General features: G+C 40.9%; 1 protein-coding gene across 1 annotated transcript; it reads left to right on the top strand.

Moving 5' to 3' along the window:
- Window positions 1–805: 805 nt before the first annotated feature.
- Window positions 806–1732, top strand: LOC133993015 (olfactory receptor 11A1-like). Its single transcript, XM_062431839.1, has one exon. It carries the CDS (start codon window positions 806–808, stop codon window positions 1730–1732), a length of 927 nt encoding a protein of 308 aa, XP_062287823.1.
- The last annotated feature ends 16641 nt before the right edge of the window (window positions 1733–18373 follow it).

Raw genomic sequence — 18373 nt, 5'->3', positions numbered from 1 at the left:
CAATAATCAAGATATCTAAACAAGATGCAATTATTCCCCTGTACTGGATTGGTATCAGGGCAAACTCTGACTTTGTAAACGAGACATGACCACATCACCATGTATATTGGTATGCTGCAGTAAGGTTATCTGGATGTTTTACATATGTTTACTGGAGGACAATAAAGGTTCTATCTATTACAGATTCAGTTTGTTATACAATAGCAATCCATTATCTTGTGAACATCTGTGTATCACATGAGGTGTGATAAGCAGATTTAAAAATGTGGGTGATAGCATTGGTGCTCTGGTATTCATACTCAATATTGGCAAATATTTTGAGTTGGGGTAGCAACGCAAGCATCTTTAAAAACGTTGTATTAGTGCACATTAATATATATGTTTTAACACATTTATCCCAGTTGAGCATAAAAACCCAAGGGGAAAATAGCAGTTGGTGCAGAAGATATCTATCTATTTCCACTTTTTCCCAGATCCCAATTTTAATGGTGTGGGGTGTTATGTTGTATTATGGGGCACACGCCCAAGCAAAGTAGGCCAAACAATTGCTGCGACTTTAGGCCTCTAGAGTTTGGTAAAGTTAAGTGCTAGTAGTTGCTATTTTGGTGAAGACTTTAATGAGATCCATAGAGGGTCAAGCAATCCAATAAAAAACATTCCATGGACACAGAGACAGTTCACTGTGTGAATGTCTGAGATGAACATGAGTGTATTTCAAGGTAGATTATCTATGAATGAAGAAATTGAATGAAGCAGTCATTTGTAATCTGTTTTATTGCTGAACTTCTACTTTTTGACAACCTTAATGGATGATGAATTAAATGTAACATATATAACTGTTGATGGGTATGTGGAAGTGGAAAAATACAGATATGTTTATTTTTTGATCATGTTTACAGTATATATTCTAATAATCTGCAGTAATATCATTATTGTGTGTCTCATATGGGTTCACGAAAACCTTCATGAGCCTATGTATGTTTTCATTGCAGCTTTGTTACTGAACTCTGTTCTTTACAGCACTGCAATCTACCCAAAGATGTTAATTGACTTTTTATCTGAAAAACAGATCATATCATATTCAGCCTGTTTTTTTCAATTTTATATATTTTACACTTTAGGCATGTCCGATTTCTTACTGTTGTCAGCCATGGCTTATGACAGGTATGTGTCTATATGTAAACCTCTGCAATATCCAGTTATCATGAGAAAAAACATGATCAGTATTTTTCTGGTTTTAGCGTGGCTTTTGCCAGCATGTCTAACGGCAGTGCTAGTAATACAGATTGCTGATACTAAACTGTGCAACTTTAATTTAAAAGGAATATTTTGTAACAATGCAATTTATAGTCTTCATTGTGTGAGATCAAAATTTGTGACAATATATGGTGTGGTTATTTTATTCAATTTAGTACTACTCCCTATGCTCTTTGTAATTTTTACATATATAAGGATATTAATATTAACCTACCAAAGTTGTAGAGAAGTCAGGAAAAAAGCAGCAGAGACATGTTTACCCCACTTGTTGGTTTTAATTAGCTTCACCTGTTTGAGTGCATATGATGTCAGTATAGCTCGACTGGAATCTAATTTTCCAAAAATGGCACGTCTAATAATGACGTTACAAATAGTTTTGTATCATCCTTTGTTTAATCCACTCATATATGGGCTCAAAATGAAAGAAATTTCTAAACACCTCAAAAGGTTGTTCTGCCGAGCCAAAAGAATCTGATGCTTTTTCCATTTATTCTTGAATAATCATGCAGAAATATGGATTCTTGGAAGGCATTTAATGTAGACTATGTATTTTTATATATGATAGAGAGTAAAGAGTATATGATCAGCTTGACCAATGTACTGATTTATCCATTTGTTGAAATGATTCATAAATATCTTTTAATTCATTTTAAGTCATCCAAATATTTTTTCAATTAACTGTTATGAACGTGTGTGTATATGCATACAGACGGGTGACAAAGTAAGGTGTTGGACCACCACATGCTTCCAGAACAGCTTCAATGCACCTTGGTATTGATTCTAGAGTCTCTGAACTACAATGCTTGTAACAGTAGGCCACACTCCAGTGAGTGTGTGTGTGGGATGAGGGGATCAGGCCGTGTTCATTAGTTTAACAGCTCGGGGGAAGAAGAAGCTATTTTTCAGTCTTGTAGTGTTTGACTGAATTGTCCTGTATCACCTGCCAGAGGGAAGTAGTTGGTAGCCAGGATGTGTTGAGTCACGAAATATATTTAAGGCCCTACCCTGACAGCAGGTTTGATAAATGTCCCTGATTGCAGGAAGCTGGGTCCCAGTATTGTGCCGTCTTGATGAGTCTTTGCAGAGCCCCCTGGTCCTTCTTGGTGCACCTGGTTAACCACACTGTGATGCAGTATGAGATGATACTGTCAACAGTGCACCGGTAGAAGTTAACCAGCAGGTTCTATGGCAGACCGGCTCCCCTCAGCTTCCGCAGGAAGAAGAGACACTGTTGTGCCTTCCCAATGATGGTGGATGTATGCAAGGCCAAGGAGAGGTCCTGGTCCTTGGGTTTCAATCAATCAATCAATCAATCAATCAATCAATCATTATTTGTATAGCGCCAAATCACAACAAACCTAAACCGTACTCTTCAGGTTTCATTTTAAAGAGACCCAACATTCCCAAATGAGCAAGCACTTGGCGACAGTGGCAAGGTTTTCAGGTACATCGCTATGATGCGATGGGATGCAACTTCATTGATGTTCCTCGGTTCATCGAGGGTTTCGGGTCTTTCAACATCAGTACCCCTCACCCAGGTGACCCAGCTGGGGTGATCAAATCCCAGCTTGTATCCCAGCAGCAACACGCCAGGAGTCTCCCCCCTTAATCCAAAGCCAACTTCTGGCTATTTCTGTGGCTTCTGTGATGCTATGTATGGCTCCCCTTTCCGCTGCTCAGGTCACAGCAAGTGTTGTTAGACCTTTGCAGAAAGAACGAACCAGGAAGCCTCGGCAGCCCACCTCAATGGCGTGGCAGCGTGCCCGCCAACCACGGTCCTTGCACTCCTCCACAAGTTCCTGGTATTTACTCATTTTCCTCTCATGGGACGTCCTCCATGTGTTCCTCCCAAGGCACGGTGAGTTCCCAACATGATGACGTTCTTGGTGGAGTCTGAGAAGGCCAGAGTGTTGTGTGGGTGATGTGTTGTGGAAATTTCAGCTGTGTGCCGAGGTCCACTCTTAGCTGCCAGTCAGGGCCGTGGAGAGCAGGGATGTTTGCCTTCCCAATGATGGTGGATGTATGCAAGGCTCAGGAGAGGTCATCATTGATGTTTACCCCTGAAACTTAAAACCGGAGACACTCTCTACTGCTTCACCGTTAATGAAGACTAGGCTGTGATTGGTTCTCCTGTCTTTACAGATATCCACTACAATCTACTTTGTCTTCTTGTTGTTCAGGGTGAGATTATTAGTGGAACACCAGATTGTCAGGTTTTGCACCTCATCCCTGTATGCTGACTCATCGTTGTTGGAGATTAGGCCCATGACTGCTATGTTGTCTGCGAACTTTATGATGGTTTGTTGCATAGACAGGTTGGCAGTCATGGGTGAAGAAGGCATACAGTAAGGGCTCAGGACACACCCCTGAGGAACACCAGTGTTCAGGATGACAGTGGAGGATGTTTGTTTTCCCAGTCTGACAATCTGGGGGTCCAGTTGCAGATGGTTGTGTTCCAAAAAGAGCATTTTGTTATATGTGTCAGGATGTTCCAGGTGCTCTAGTGTAGTGTGGAGGGCAACCCAGATTGTGTCTTCTGTTGATCTGTTTTCCTGGTAGGCAAACTGGTGTTGGTCTAGTGTGGCAGGGATGGAATGTTTAATCTGGTCCAGAAATAATCACTCAAAGCATTTAGCTATCACCAGGGTGAGTGCAATTGGGCAATAGTCATTTAAACAACTGTTTTTTTGCTTGGGAATAGGCATGATGGTTGTTGCTTTGAGACAAGTTTGGACAACAGTGTGGTTCAGGGAAAAGTTGAAGATGTTAGTGAAGAGATCTGCCAACTGATCTGCAAATGCCTGAAGTACCTGGCCCGGGACGCCGTCTGGTCCAGCTGCCTTCCTCATGTTGATGTTGTGCAGTGCTCTCCTGAATTCATTGTAATCCAGAATGAGTGCCTGATTATCTGTTGGCAGCCTGTCCATTACCCTTGTGTTATCTGCAACAAAGAGGGCAAAGATCCTGTTAAGGTCCTCTGCTAATGAGGGCTTTCTGTATGATTTTCCTTCTTTTTGTAGTCTGTCATGACCAGTATGCCCTGCCACATAAGTCAGGAATCGTTATTGGTGAAATTTTCCTCAATCCTGAGTCTGTAATTGATTTTTTGCTTCCTTAATGTCACGTTTAAGATTTCTCCTTGCTAGGCTATAGGCTGTAGTGTCATTGGCTCTGTAAGTATCATCTCTAAGCCTTAGCAGGTTTGTTAGCTTTGTTGTTCCGTCAGGACATTTTCGGTACCAAAGTTTTGGTACCAAAGGCTCCAATCAGTGCATTCAAAACAGTCTTGTAGTTGTGCTGTTGCATCTTCAGGCCACACTCTATGATGTCAAATATTTGCTGGCAACCTTTTTTTGTACAATGAAAACTAAAACAATAAAAAGCAACCTTTGAAAACAAGAAAGGTATTTTATTTAACAGGTGAGAAAATGAGTTGCTGAATGATAAGCTGCTCTGCGGGGCAGGGAACAAGTAGCTGTGGTAATGCTAGGTAAGCATGGACAACAGAGAGTGAGTGCTTTTGTTCAAACAGCAAGAATCTGGAAACAACAACTGGATTTTCTGAGGAAAGTCAGTCTGTTGTATTACTGCATACCAGAGTGACATGGACACTATATGTGTATGACATATAAACGCGCCACCATGAGGCCGGTTGATGTGATTTCTTTTGAGTAACTTGATAACTTCTTAAATCTGTTTGGTTGCTGTAGGTCTTGCAATTTCTAAGATCCAAACACTTTTAGATGATAATAATAATAATAATAATAATAATAATAATAATGTAACTAACTGGGCACGTTACTGTTATGTGTTTTATAAATAAGAGAGTTTAAGCCCAGATTCTGTACTGTTAAGTTAAAGTGCTGTTTTTTCCTGAGTGTCTGTGAACGTATCTCGTGAGTGAGACCTGCAGCTAGCGTGTAGGTGTGTGTTGTTGTTGTCCTCTGTAAAAGAAGACGGCGGCACTTGTGCGGCAAGTGAACTTTTCTGTGAGGCTTTTGTTGTTTTGGCGTTGGCTACGGCCCACAGTAGCCTGTGTTACCCTCAGGAATAAAGAGCCAGCTAAACCGGCTAACGTCTCGGCGTGTGGTTATTGAGGGATGTTACAATAATAATAATAATGATAATGATAATGATAATAACAATAATAATAATAATCCTTACACTTTTAAAAAAACTTTTTATCTGTATCATGCATTTCATGTATTAAATTAAATTCTTAATTCATGTACAATTAATAATCAAACAGCAAAATAAATAAATAAGTAAATAAAAATACACCTACAAGCAGTAAGCTAGAGGGATTACAGTATTCAGTTCAAGTTCCCATCATTCTTTACTCTCTATATCCTTATTTCTAAGATCATGTAATGCTCTATAGAATCTTGAGATAATTAAGATTTTGTTCACAAATTATAAATAGCTGCTTAATGTGAGAGGGATCCCTTAAAATATATTCCCTATCTTTATTTTTCTGAAGATAGTGTCTGACTTGTAGAAATGTATAGTGATCATGTGTAGATAAGTGAAACTCTTGAGTAAATTGCTGGAATGATTTAAGTATTTGCCCATCGAAAAGTTGGCCAATATGTACCAGCCCTTTTTCTGTCCATTTTTTTAAACCCAATATCCATACGAGATGGATGGAAATCTGGATTCATGGCAATTTTGGTAGCTCTTGATATTGTGTTTTGCATTTTTAATTTGTTCTTTATTATATTTTCCAGGTATTCTCAACCCATTCATTTTTTATTTTAAGTTTTTTCCATTGTTTGACTGGAATGGTAGAGAACCTACAGAGATTGGGCAGGAGGTCTGTTCCATCCCCACCCACATTGAATCTTTATCTTCTGTAATCCAACCCATAATTGCCTTGAGTTGAGCTGCCCAGTAGTCATTTTGCAAATTGGGTAAATTCAGTCCTCCGTCCCTTTTGGAACATTCAGCTTTCTATAACTTATTCTTGCCTTTTCATTTTGTCAAATAAGGTTTGAAATCATTTTGTCCAAAGATTTGAAAGTGGTTTTTGAAATAAGCAATGGAAGTGAGTGAAACATTAAAAGCAGGCGTGGTAAAAAACATTAATTCGTACAGTTTCTACTATACCCATTAATGACAGAGGTAAGTATGTCATCAACAAAAAGCGATAGTTTGTGTGCTTCATATCCATCATCAATTATTCCACTTATATCTTTATTGTTCCTTATGGACTCAGCTAGAGGCTCTATACTAATCGTGAATAGTAAGGGACTAAGACAGTTCCCCTGTCTAACCCCTCTTTCAAGGGGGAAAAAGTCTGAGCAGCACCCATTCTGATATTATTTGCCCTCTGCCGAAATGGAATTAACCCTGTTTGATCAGGTTTTTAAATCAGTTTTGCAGCCTTTTTTGTATTCTTTGTGCTAGAATATTGTTTAGTATTTTCAGGTCATTACATAACAGACTCATTGGTCTGCACCTCTCATATTTAGTTGGATCTATACCTTCTTTATATAATACAGAAATAATAGCTTCAGACCATGTTTGTGGGGCATCTCCTTTAGAAAGTGCAAAGTTAAAAACGTTCACTAATATGGGTGTAGTCTGTTTTTTTTTTTTTTTAAAGCTTTAACCTGGCAGGCTGTCTGTTCTTGGCAATTGATTGTTTTTCAGAGCCCTTAGTGTTTAATACCTCCTTGTCAAGGCTGGTGAGTGTGGACCCAGTTGCAAAAAGGGGAAGTGAGGCAGAGGTACAAAGTCCAGTAAGGAAAGTTCTTTAATCCAAGTGGAGGCAGGTGATCATACACAAAAATGGCTAGCAGAATCAGGCAACCAAAACAGGCAAGGAGCAGGCAGAAAATCCAAGGTTAAAAACGAACGGGTCTTTACACAGAGAACAAACAGGAATAACGTGAGAAAAGCAAGTACACTGAGTAACATAGACAATCTGGCAAGGAAGACATGGTGAGCAGGGTTATATACACAGGGAGGCAAGACACAGGTGAAACAAATAGTTAATCAACTAAGGCGGGAAAAAGAACAAAGAGGGGAAGTAAAACTGTCAACACACTAGACTTTCAAAATAAAACAGGAAGTGTACAATAAAACACAGAGTCTGACACTCCTGTTCTGTAATTGGTTTTATCATATCAAGTGCCTCTTCCTCAGTCAATGATGGTGATTTTATTTTCACAGCCCTATGTTCCCACAGCCCCATGTTCCCCCATTTCTAAGAAATTAGGCTCTATGTTTCCACAGGCCTACATTCTGACAGCAAAGGTATGGCCATTCCCTAATGCTCATAATGTCTTGTTTTTCATCTATGAAAATGCTTGAAAGACAGGTGAAATACATTATTTTATTATTAAACTGGGGGAACATAGGACTAAGGGAACATAGGACTGTGGGGACATTGAACTGAGGGAACATAGGACTGAGGGAACATAGGGCTGTGGGAACATAGGACTGAGGGAACATAGGACTGAGGGAACATAGGAATGAGGGAACATAGGGCTGTGTGAACATAGGACTGTGGGAACATAGGACTGAGGGAACATTGAACTGAGGGAACATAGGACTGAGGGAACATAGGGCTGTGGGGACATTGAACTGAGGGAACATAGGACTGAGGGAACATAGGAATGAGGGAACATAGGGCTGTGAGAACATAGGACTGTGGGAACATAGGACTGAGGGAACATTGAACTGAGGGAACATAGGACTGAGGGAACATAGGAATGAGGGAACATAGGGCTGTGGGAACATAGGACTGTGGGAACATAGGACTGAGGGAACATGGGAATGATGGCACATAGGACTGAGGGAACATAGGACTGTGGGAACATAGGACTGAGGGAACATAGGAATGAGGGCACATAGGACTGAGGGAACATAGGACTGTGGGAACATAAGGCTAAGGGAACATAGGGTTGGGGGAACATAGACACGCACCCAGTCTGCTATCCTGTTACACTCCATCATGGCCTGCTCTGCTTCCACAGACCACTGCTGCACTGTCCTGTTGGTGATGGGTTGTTTCCAGACAAGAAGCTTGTATATAGGAGTAGGCTGTATCAGACAGTGGTCTGATTTTCCAAGGGGAGGGAGGGCTGTGGCACTATATGCCTTCTTAACGTTGGCATATAATAAGGTCCTATTCCATCTGGTGTTAAAGGTCACATACTGGGTGAAGTTAGTCAGTGTCTTTGAGATCTCAACGTGGCTGAAATTTCTGTGGATTATGGGGAGAGCGTTGGGATGCCGTGTCTGCAGAGTAGTTCCACTTAAAAGTCTGGTATCTTTCCGTTCAACCACGTCTCTGTCAGGCATATAACACTGCACTCCTGTTACTCCCGCTGTCCACTCACTAGGGCAGAGAGTTCATCCATCTTGTTATTCAGAGAGCGCACATTCCCCATGACAACCGAGGGAAGACATGGCTTATATTTTCACCTCCTCTTCATCTTCTTCCTCCTCACCATCGTTCCTCTCCTCCTTATCCTCAGCTCGCCGGGTATCTCCCTCGGACAAGCTACTAGTAGATCCTGGTACTGGAAGAGCTCTTCACATGAATTGAGGGCCTCTGTTGTTGTTGTTTGGTGGTTGCTGAGGGCATTGTCATGCACATTTTGCTGCCACTGCTGTCAAATCTCATCCAAAAAACCTCACACGTTGCTAAATCACTCAAAAAAACAACAACTAACTATTACAAGTAACTTTTAACACAGAAACACAATCTCAAATTAAGTTTAAAAAATATCTTAAAAGTAAAAAAAAAGTAAAGCAGAGCGAAGCTGTCATGTCAGGCTGCCACCTATTGCAGCGCCGGGTTCTAGGAAAAAAATCTTGCAGCTCTGATCAGTCTGATTGGCCACTTATTTTGGTAAAACTTTCTCAGGGGTGCCGCAGCCCCCATCCCCACAGCCTCTACATACTACTACCATTCACATCAACTCCCAGAAAACAAGCCCTGCAAAACATGGATGTAGTGAAAATACAGATTCTTTATTCTTTTTTTCTGTATTTCAGTAGAGATAAAGACGGGCAATAAGAGAAAAAACGTAATCAGCCAGAATTGAAGTAGGGACCATAAGGTCACAAGATGCTCCATGATTATGTGCTTTTAGTGGTTTATTCCTTAAAATGTTTGCTTTACATCAGACAACTCTCAAGGCAGAGCATATCTGAACAGTGATATGTTTAACTACATTGTCGCGCAACAATGACACATTTTAAACAATAATCAAGATATCTAAACAAGATGCAATTATTCCCCTGTACTGGATTGGTATCAGGGCAAACTCTGAATTTGTAAACGAGACATGACCACATCACCATGTATATTTGTATGCTGCAGTACGGTTATCTGGATGTTTTACATATGTTTCCTGGGGGACAATAAAGGTTCTATCTATTACAGATTCAGTTTGTTATACCATAGCAATCCATTATCTTGTGAAAATCTATGTATCACATGAGGTGTGATAAGCAGATTTAAAAATGTGGGTGATAGCATTGGTGCTCTGGTATTCATACTCAATATTGGCAAATACTTAATCATACTTAATAATCAAAGCTTAAAGCGGGAACACACCCCAATTACACCCCTTCCGGCTCCTATATAATAAGGTGACCAGATTTCTGAAATGAAAATAGGGGACATTTTCAATGCAGCGGTGAAAAATCATTAAATATTATCATCATCGTGAAATAAAAAATGGGGAAAAGTACTTTTTCATGTATTTTCATCAGCTTTTATTACACAAAAGGACCAGGTTAATAAATCAAAATGTCAGCACCCACAAATATCATGTATCAGTAGCGCACAGCAGTGTCAAAAACACAAATATAGAATAATACATGAGAAAAAACATCTCTCTTCCAAAGTTAAGTGTCATGTGCAAAGACAGCTGCCAGACCAGTAGCTAGTAAATATCATCAAGATGTAATGAATAATAATTACCAAGTCAAAACATATAAAAAGATGTAAGTGGATCACATAATGTGTGCCACTGGAAACTGTGGGCCTGTCCCAAATAGTACAAAAAAGTCACAACAAGAAAATACATCTCTAGTAAGAAGGCTGTACACAAAAGGTTGCAATCAAACAAAGAACAAATGGGTGACATCACCAACCATCCATCCACTGAGGAAGACAAAAATATCTTAGTCTTGTTAGCTTGAGTTAGGATGGATTTTTTGATATTTATGACACAAAAGGTGGGAATCAAAAAAATGGGTGACATTACCGTGATCCCCTCATTCATCCACCTCCGCCTCAGGAGCCTGGGTAGAATAAGAGCAGAGAACATGAGAAAAACTGCAAGAACAGAGCCAATAGTAATAGTTTACTACTGTATTAAAATCAAAACCTACATTTATAAAGTGCACCCACAAAAGTCACTCATCACTCTGTTATTTACTTCTTTATTTCTGCCTTTCCACACTGTTCTCCTGCTCTTTTCCTCTTCTCTCCTTCACTCTTTACTATCAGTCTCTCCTATACTTGTCTTCTCCCTAATAGAGAATATAGAGATACTATTGTAATCTCATGGTAATCTAATATAACAAGTTACACCTTTACTAACAACAGTGACATACAAAACAGTGACTCAGGGCACCAGCTAATCAGATGGTCTACATTTATAACTACTACAGTCATTGGTTACCCACACAGCCCGACACAAAAGCAGTTAGCCTAACACACACAACTATCAACCATTGACTTATTATTAATTTATTTATTATTTTTAACAGAGCCTCAGGTCCCTATGCCTACAGGAAAATCATATGCTACCAAAACAGTCTTCCACCTCCCCCTCTTCCAAAACAGAGCCACATACAATGTCATCACCTGGTAATCTCATGCTAACGTTAACATTACAGCTTCACTAATGACAGATATGAAAACATTGTCATAATGTTAACGTCCACTGACTTATAAAGTTACGTTAGGTCTTCAGTTTAGATAAACAATCATACTTACTTTAATGTTACATCTATTCACACACACACACACACACACACACACACACACACACACACACACACAGCCAAGTCTACTGCCAATTCACACAAAATAAATAACTTCATACACAACATACCATTTATCGCGGCCGCTGGTCTTCTTTTCTCTCCTTTTTGCTGCCTCTGTTGTTGTTGTTGACGCTGCTGCGTCTGGTCGTACGTCCTGAAAACGTCTGTACGTCAAACGACGTCTTCTCTGGCGATGCGTTAAATGGCTACCGTAATAACTGGTGTTTGAGTCTGCGCGCATTTTTCCCCCATTCAGTGTCAAAATCGGGGACATTTTCGGGGACAGCTTTGACAGGGGACAGGTCACCCAAAACGGGGATTGTACCCGGTCACCCTACTATATATACAAACCTAACCCTCTTCCCCCTCTTTCGCTCTTGTATTCGAGTTTCAGGTGCAGGCAGTCTCAGTCAAGCATGGTCATCCCAGAAACAGATTGTACCTCCCGCATAATTACATTAACAAAACTTGAACAAACGCTACGTTTACAACTCCAAGAGCCAAATCACCACGGATCACGAACTGCAGATCAAACCGTCCGACTTGACTGAAGATTCGTGTGAAACCGGTTCTCCTCTCCTCACCCAGTAGCGGACAGCAGCCGAGTGTCCCGGCCGAGCCGCTGCGCTAAGCGGTGCTGCGCATACCGGCATCGTGAGCTCTTCAACTCACGCTCCCCTGACGTGACACTCCTGGTAGATCTGCGGCTTCCTTACCTCCACCAGCGAGGGCAAAAAACCAGGGAAGCAACGGGCATAGCCGCTGGAGCAGCAGCTTCAACTCTCCCCCTCCTCTGCTGCTTCAACAGTCCAGGTAACTCTCCACCACACCGAACTCACGGCCCTCCGTCCGGCCGCCTTTACATCGTTGTGATCTGAGCTATTCTACTTGCTAAATCTTTCTCTATGTGTGAGCTCAGTCCACGTGTTCGTTTTGATGAAAAAATAGGAGAAGAATATTCGGTCTCAACACGCTATTTATTTAACATTAAATGTATAAAGCATATACAGAGCTCCGGGTCAATTTACTCTCCCTGACGTCAACAGCATCTCTGTCAGCGTTCGTAAATTTCTGACTTCTATCTCTTTCCCTGACCCTCTTAAATACAAAAACAGAATGCAAATTGAATGCGAGTTGCGCTGTCTCCCGCTGGGCCGTAGGTCTGGCTTCATCCTTCATCTTCTGACTCCAGGATCTGTGACCTCCCTGTGAAAATCCCTTACAGGTGTGGTAAGGTGTGATTCCCATGTTGACCCCTACAGAATCTCCAGAAATTCTGCGGGGGGTCTTTCAAGGGCTCGTTCCCATTGTCCAACAAAAGGTTAAAAGTTACCCATACAAACAATCCAGATGTTTTCTGACGCTGTTGTTACCAGCTGATCAACAGGTGGAGGCTCAGGACTATGTTAATACAGTCACCCCCTTCCAATCACACCTCCGTGTGACACTGGTTCCCATGCTTTTCCCATGTCTTTTGTATATTCCTCTCCTTATGACACACATCATGTTTCCACTGTTATACATTGTACCACATTTAACAATTGAAACAAACAATACAGTACTAAATCACATTATCTGATATTTTTAGCATTTGACAATTTATAGCATATATCTATCTATGATTCCTGCATAGGATGCATTCCTTATCAACCTCAGCCACATTAAACTAAAGCTTCATTGTTTATTCAGTGGAAACAACAGCCACCGGGTCTCCCACGCTTCCGGGTTTTTGCCAAAGCCAATCACCAACCCCAGATTGTCACAGAGCCCCGTAGCCCCACGGCCACAGCCCCCCCTGGCGGTGGCCAGGTAGTATTGCACTACTCAGACTTCTCAGTATTTATACCAATGGCACGAGACATCAGTTCTGCATCATACATTATCCATCTCCACTACTTTGTAGTAAAGAATTCATAATTAATTTAAAGTCACTTCCACATTGTCTTTTTCCATTTACTAGCTGCAAGCTTCTCGTGCAGCTACTCTAACGTCACTTTGCCATTGCACACCGTTACAAGCACTTGCACATTACAAACACAGTGTTGCACGTTGCTAGTACATCTAGTCAATCGTCAATTAAGCATCATCTGCCATTAAACGCATCATGTTACTAACACAGCATAACACAAATACTAACCGAAATGGCTCCGTATTGTCCCCGTTAAAAGCACCGGATCGCAAGCTACAGATGAAGCCCCTTGAAAGTTCCCGTTCAAGCTGAAAGCCAGCTGAATGGCAGCTGACTCCCAGCCGGCTGCCAGCCGACTCAGCAACCCCCTCCTTCTCCTGGGCGTGTCTATCTTTTCCTGTAAACCCACCTATTCATTGTAATACAGGGTATGACCAGGTGATGGCGCTTCTGTCACAGAATAGCCCACATATTCTATGAATTTTTACTGGTCATCCGAACCAGTAAACTTACTTACTACCTAACGTAACCCACTGACTTTTTATATGCACGCACCACAACTTAGAAAAAATATTTTAAATTTCAAGGAAGACCATGACTGAGCAAACAATTTGCAGACACAGATACATGACTATCTTGAATAAAAAATGCGGAGTGTCTATTTGCACCCTACACGTAGCCTATAACAACGTGAAAACATGGCGGGTATTCATCTTCCACGCCAACAGAAAAGGGCGAATTTAGAAAGGTTTCATATCTTATGTTTGTTCTAAAGACATTTCTGGCGGGAAAGTTGTATTATATTTTCATAATCTTTCCTCAGTGAATGCATACAAGCGTAAGTTTCTCAGTTAGACACGTTATAACATAGGACCGGAGCGGTGGCGTAACGGGCAGCGTGTCCGTCATTAGTGCTGGAGACCTGGGTTCGAGTCTTTGCAGTAGCAGTTACTTATTGACAATGTTTTCAGCGGAAAAACTCTGCTGCATTTTCATAACTTTGTTAAGTAAATGCATACAACCCGAAAATAACTGACTTTACAACCTTCAGGTTGTTAAATGATGGAAATCAAATCTTGACCGATAATTCTATGGTTCTCTGCTATGTGCCATTAGTTTAATATGTGTTTAATGATGTTCTCTTGGTTAACAGGAAGTGTGTTTGCCTGTAGAGTATTTTAAGAGTGTTTTTATTGTTTAGCAGTGAAGAAAGGAAAATGAATGGGATGTTTGTGCTAGAAAGAGAAACAAAGTGTGCGTGACAGGATTTGGCAAGAGTTCATACTGCAAAAAATCGGAACACATTTTCAAATCAAAAAATTAAATAGCCTACTGACTGATTATTTTGTTATTTGTTTTGAATCTAACACAAAAAAGAAAGACAAATTGCTTTTCATATTTCAATTTTAGGCTCAGATCAATTATACGAAATGGAAAAACGTAAACGACTGTATTTGATTTTAGGCAAGGCAACGCAGCTTTATTTATATGAAAATAAACATTTGACAGTGAGAAATTAGAAACAAACGTAAAAACAAGGAATTTACAGGATGATTAACCTTTCATTTGATGCTGGTTTGAATATTCTCACACAAATTATGCCAGAGTGCTAAAACTGAGAATGAGTAGTTCAGCGTCTGCTAATTTGTGAATTGTAGAATTGTTGAAAAATGTGCAAGCCAACCCCGGTCTATTCAGTGCATGCTGTAAGTCAGGTAAGCCCATCCACTTTATTAGCATTACCATTGCTTAACTTTTTGTTTGGGCTTAATGGGCTATTTGGTTCCATTGCCACACAAATCACGCAAGAGTGTTCATGGCCGTTGCAACTACAGTACTTTCTGAGAAGGGGTGCGGATTTGGCGGGGTGATGATGGGTTTGGGGGGATGGTTGGGAGCCTGTTCCATTGTCTTTCAAAGCGAATGCCCCCCTCCCCCCACACCTGTGCATGTCTCCTGGCAAACTGTGAATCCTTTGAATTTTTCCTCCCACGGCTCTATTACGCCTGCTCTCATTATGATCAAATTATTTTAACTATTATTTTTTATAACATATTGCATATAAAATAAAAATAAATGAATCCCATATTCCTGCATTGAACAGACTCACTGGAGCTGAGGTTAATGTTAGCTGCACGGACAGAGACGTGTTTTCTCAAGCGAGTTCAAAGTTTTATCTATTTTACTTTCTTTTGACAATGACACGCTGGATGATGATTTCGGAGGTAATCCGACAGGAGAAGGATTGTGTAAACCAGTCGGTCTCAACAGGGCTTACGATTGGCTACGAGAAAGTGACGTGTCGGGGGGTGCCTCGAGTGGGAGATCCCCCTCCATTCATAACCCGTTGTGCGCCAACGTCATTCATTTCATTTCATTTCATTTTGACTTTTGACTTTGTAATTACCGGATAACGGAAACCCAGTATCAGTGTCAGAATATAATAGCAGCAATAAGAAAAGAATAAAGAACAATAAATAATAAATACAAAAAAACAAACGAACAAACAAAAAACTATAAGAACAATAATAGTAAGAAATATGTAGTAAAATAGTCGTGACATTATTTACACCGTCCATTGAAATACTATGTATTACAGTAGGCTAAATAGCGCGTCCTGTTTTGAATCACTAGACGGGGTATGTCACATGGGCTATTTCTTGGTTTGACAGTGACAATGATTTGTCAGAGGTCCTGTAAAATGTACGGTATCTTCAATTGCATCCTTCTAATGAATTAACTCAGTTTATGTCCATGGACATTATAATGAAAAGGCTAAAGGCTTAATATTAGTTTGCATCCAGCGTGCTGCGTGGACTTCATTACATCTGCTGCACCGCTGCTACCACAATTATGAAATGCTAAGTTTATTGTCAGTGACTGTGACCTTCATAAAAGTAATATTTTACAAATCTGCATTATATAAACTAACGAAATTCGTTAAAGTAAGTCATTTGGCGACTTCTAAGTCATTAAACTAAGTCTTACTTTTACTGGAGTAAAGAGTTGAATCAGGACGTCTGCTTTTACTAGTCTTTTTTACACTAGTATCTAGTACTGCATACTACACAGGCATGACTCAGAATAACAAGCTTGCACTTTTTAATCATAGTGCGTTTTGTTAATTGATCGGCTGTGTTGTGTTTTACCGGCGCACAGCAGCTTCAATTGCATCCTTCTAATGGATTGAACTATATTGCACCCTTCATTAGATAGATAGATAGATAGATAGATAGATATACGTTATTGATCCCAAGCTGGGAAATTATAGTGTAGCAGCAGCATTACACAGACACATAGTGACGATACAGTGACAATAACAACAACATATAGTATAAGGCTACTTTATGAAGAAGAATAGAAGTAAATACAAGTTATATTAGTGTGTAAAACTAACTCGGGTCTCCTGCACTAATACCTGCGCCTCCCCGTGGAAAAATGAAGCATTGCAACTGGTTTTCACTCAGGCAGTTTAGGGGCGTTTCCAGTCGGGGCCTCATTGACACGTCATCCTGCTCTTTTCCTCTTCTCTCCTTCACTCTTTACTATCAGTCTCTCCTATACTTGTCTTCTCCCTAATAGAGAATATAGAGATACTATTGTAATCTCATGGTAATCTAATATAACAAGTTACACCTTTACTAACAACAGTGACATACAAAACAGTGACTCAGGGCACCAGCTAATCAGATGGTCTACATTTATAACTACTACAGTCATTGGTTACCCACACAGCCCGACACAAAAGCAGTTAGCCTAACACACACAACTATCAACCATTGACTTATTATTAATTTATTTATTATTTTTAACAGAGCCTCAGGTCCCTATGCCTACAGGAAAATCATATGCTACCAAAACAGTCTTCCACCTCCCCCTCTTCCAAAACAGAGCCACATACAATGTCATCACCTGGTAATCTCATGCTAACGTTAACATTACAGCTTCACTAATGACAGATATGAAAACATTGTCATAATGTTAACGTCCACTGACTTATAAAGTTACGTTAGGTCTTCAGTTTAGATAAACAATCATACTTACTTTAATGTTACATCTATTCACACACACACACACACACACACACACACACACACACACACACACACACACACAGCCAAGTCTACTGCCAATTCACACAAAATAAATAACTTCATACACAACATACCATTTATCGCGGCCGCTGGTCTTCTTTTCTCTCCTTTTTGCTGCCTCTGTTGTTGTTGTTGACGCTGCTGCGTCTGGTCGTACGTCCTGAAAAAGTCTGTACGTCAAACGACGTCTTCTCTGGCGATGCGTTAAATGGCTACCGTAATAACTGGTGTTTGAGTCTGCGCGCATTTTTCCCCCATTCAGTGTCAAAATCGGGGACATTTTCGGGGACAGCTTTGACAGGGGACAGGTCACCCAAAACGGGGATTGTACCCGGTCACCCTACTATATATACAAACCTAACCCTCTTCCCCCTCTTTCGCTCTTGTATTCGAGTTTCAGGTGCAGGCAGTCTCAGTCAAGCATGGTCATCCCAGAAACAGATTGTACCTCCCGCATAATTACATTAACAAAACTTGAACAAACGCTACGTTTACAACTCCAAGAGCCAAATCACCACGGATCACGAACTGCAGATCAAACCGTCCGACTTGACTGAAGATTCGTGTGAAACCGGTTCTCCTCTCCTCACCCAGTAGCGGACAGCAGCCGAGTGTCCCGGCCGAGCCGCTGCGCTAAGCGGTGCTGCGCATACCGGCATCGTGGGCTCTTCAACTCACGCTCCCCTGACGTGACACTCCTGGTAGATCTGCGGCTTCCTTACCTCCACCAGCGAGGGCAAAAAACCAGGGAAGCAACGGGCATAGCCGCTGGAGCAGCAGCTTCAACTCTCCCCCTCCTCTGCTGCTTCAACAGTCCAGGTAACTCTCCACCACACCGAACTCACGGCCCTCCGTCCGGCCGCCTTTACATCGTTGTGATCTGAGCTATTCTACTTGCTAAATCTTTCTCTATGTGTGAGCTCAGTCCACGTGTTCGTTTTGATGAAAAAATAGGAGAAGAATATTCGGTCTCAACACGCTATTTATTTAACATTAAATGTATAAAGCATATACAGAGCTCCGGGTCAATTTACTCTCCCTGACGTCAACAGCATCTCTGTCAGCGTTCGTAAATTTCTGACTTCTATCTCTTTCCCTG

Source organism: Scomber scombrus, chromosome 13 (genome assembly GCF_963691925.1).
Source record: "Scomber scombrus chromosome 13, fScoSco1.1, whole genome shotgun sequence".
NCBI classification, from domain to species: Eukaryota; Metazoa; Chordata; class Actinopteri; order Scombriformes; family Scombridae; genus Scomber; species Scomber scombrus.
The sequence above is the reverse complement of the archived record's forward strand: the minus strand, read 5'-3'. Positions and strand labels throughout refer to the sequence as shown.

Bases quoted from the DNA above. Each gene is read 5' to 3' on its own strand.
- LOC133993015 (XM_062431839.1), top strand. From the start codon at position 806: ATGGATGATGAATTAAATGTAACATATATAACTGTTGATGGGTATGTG.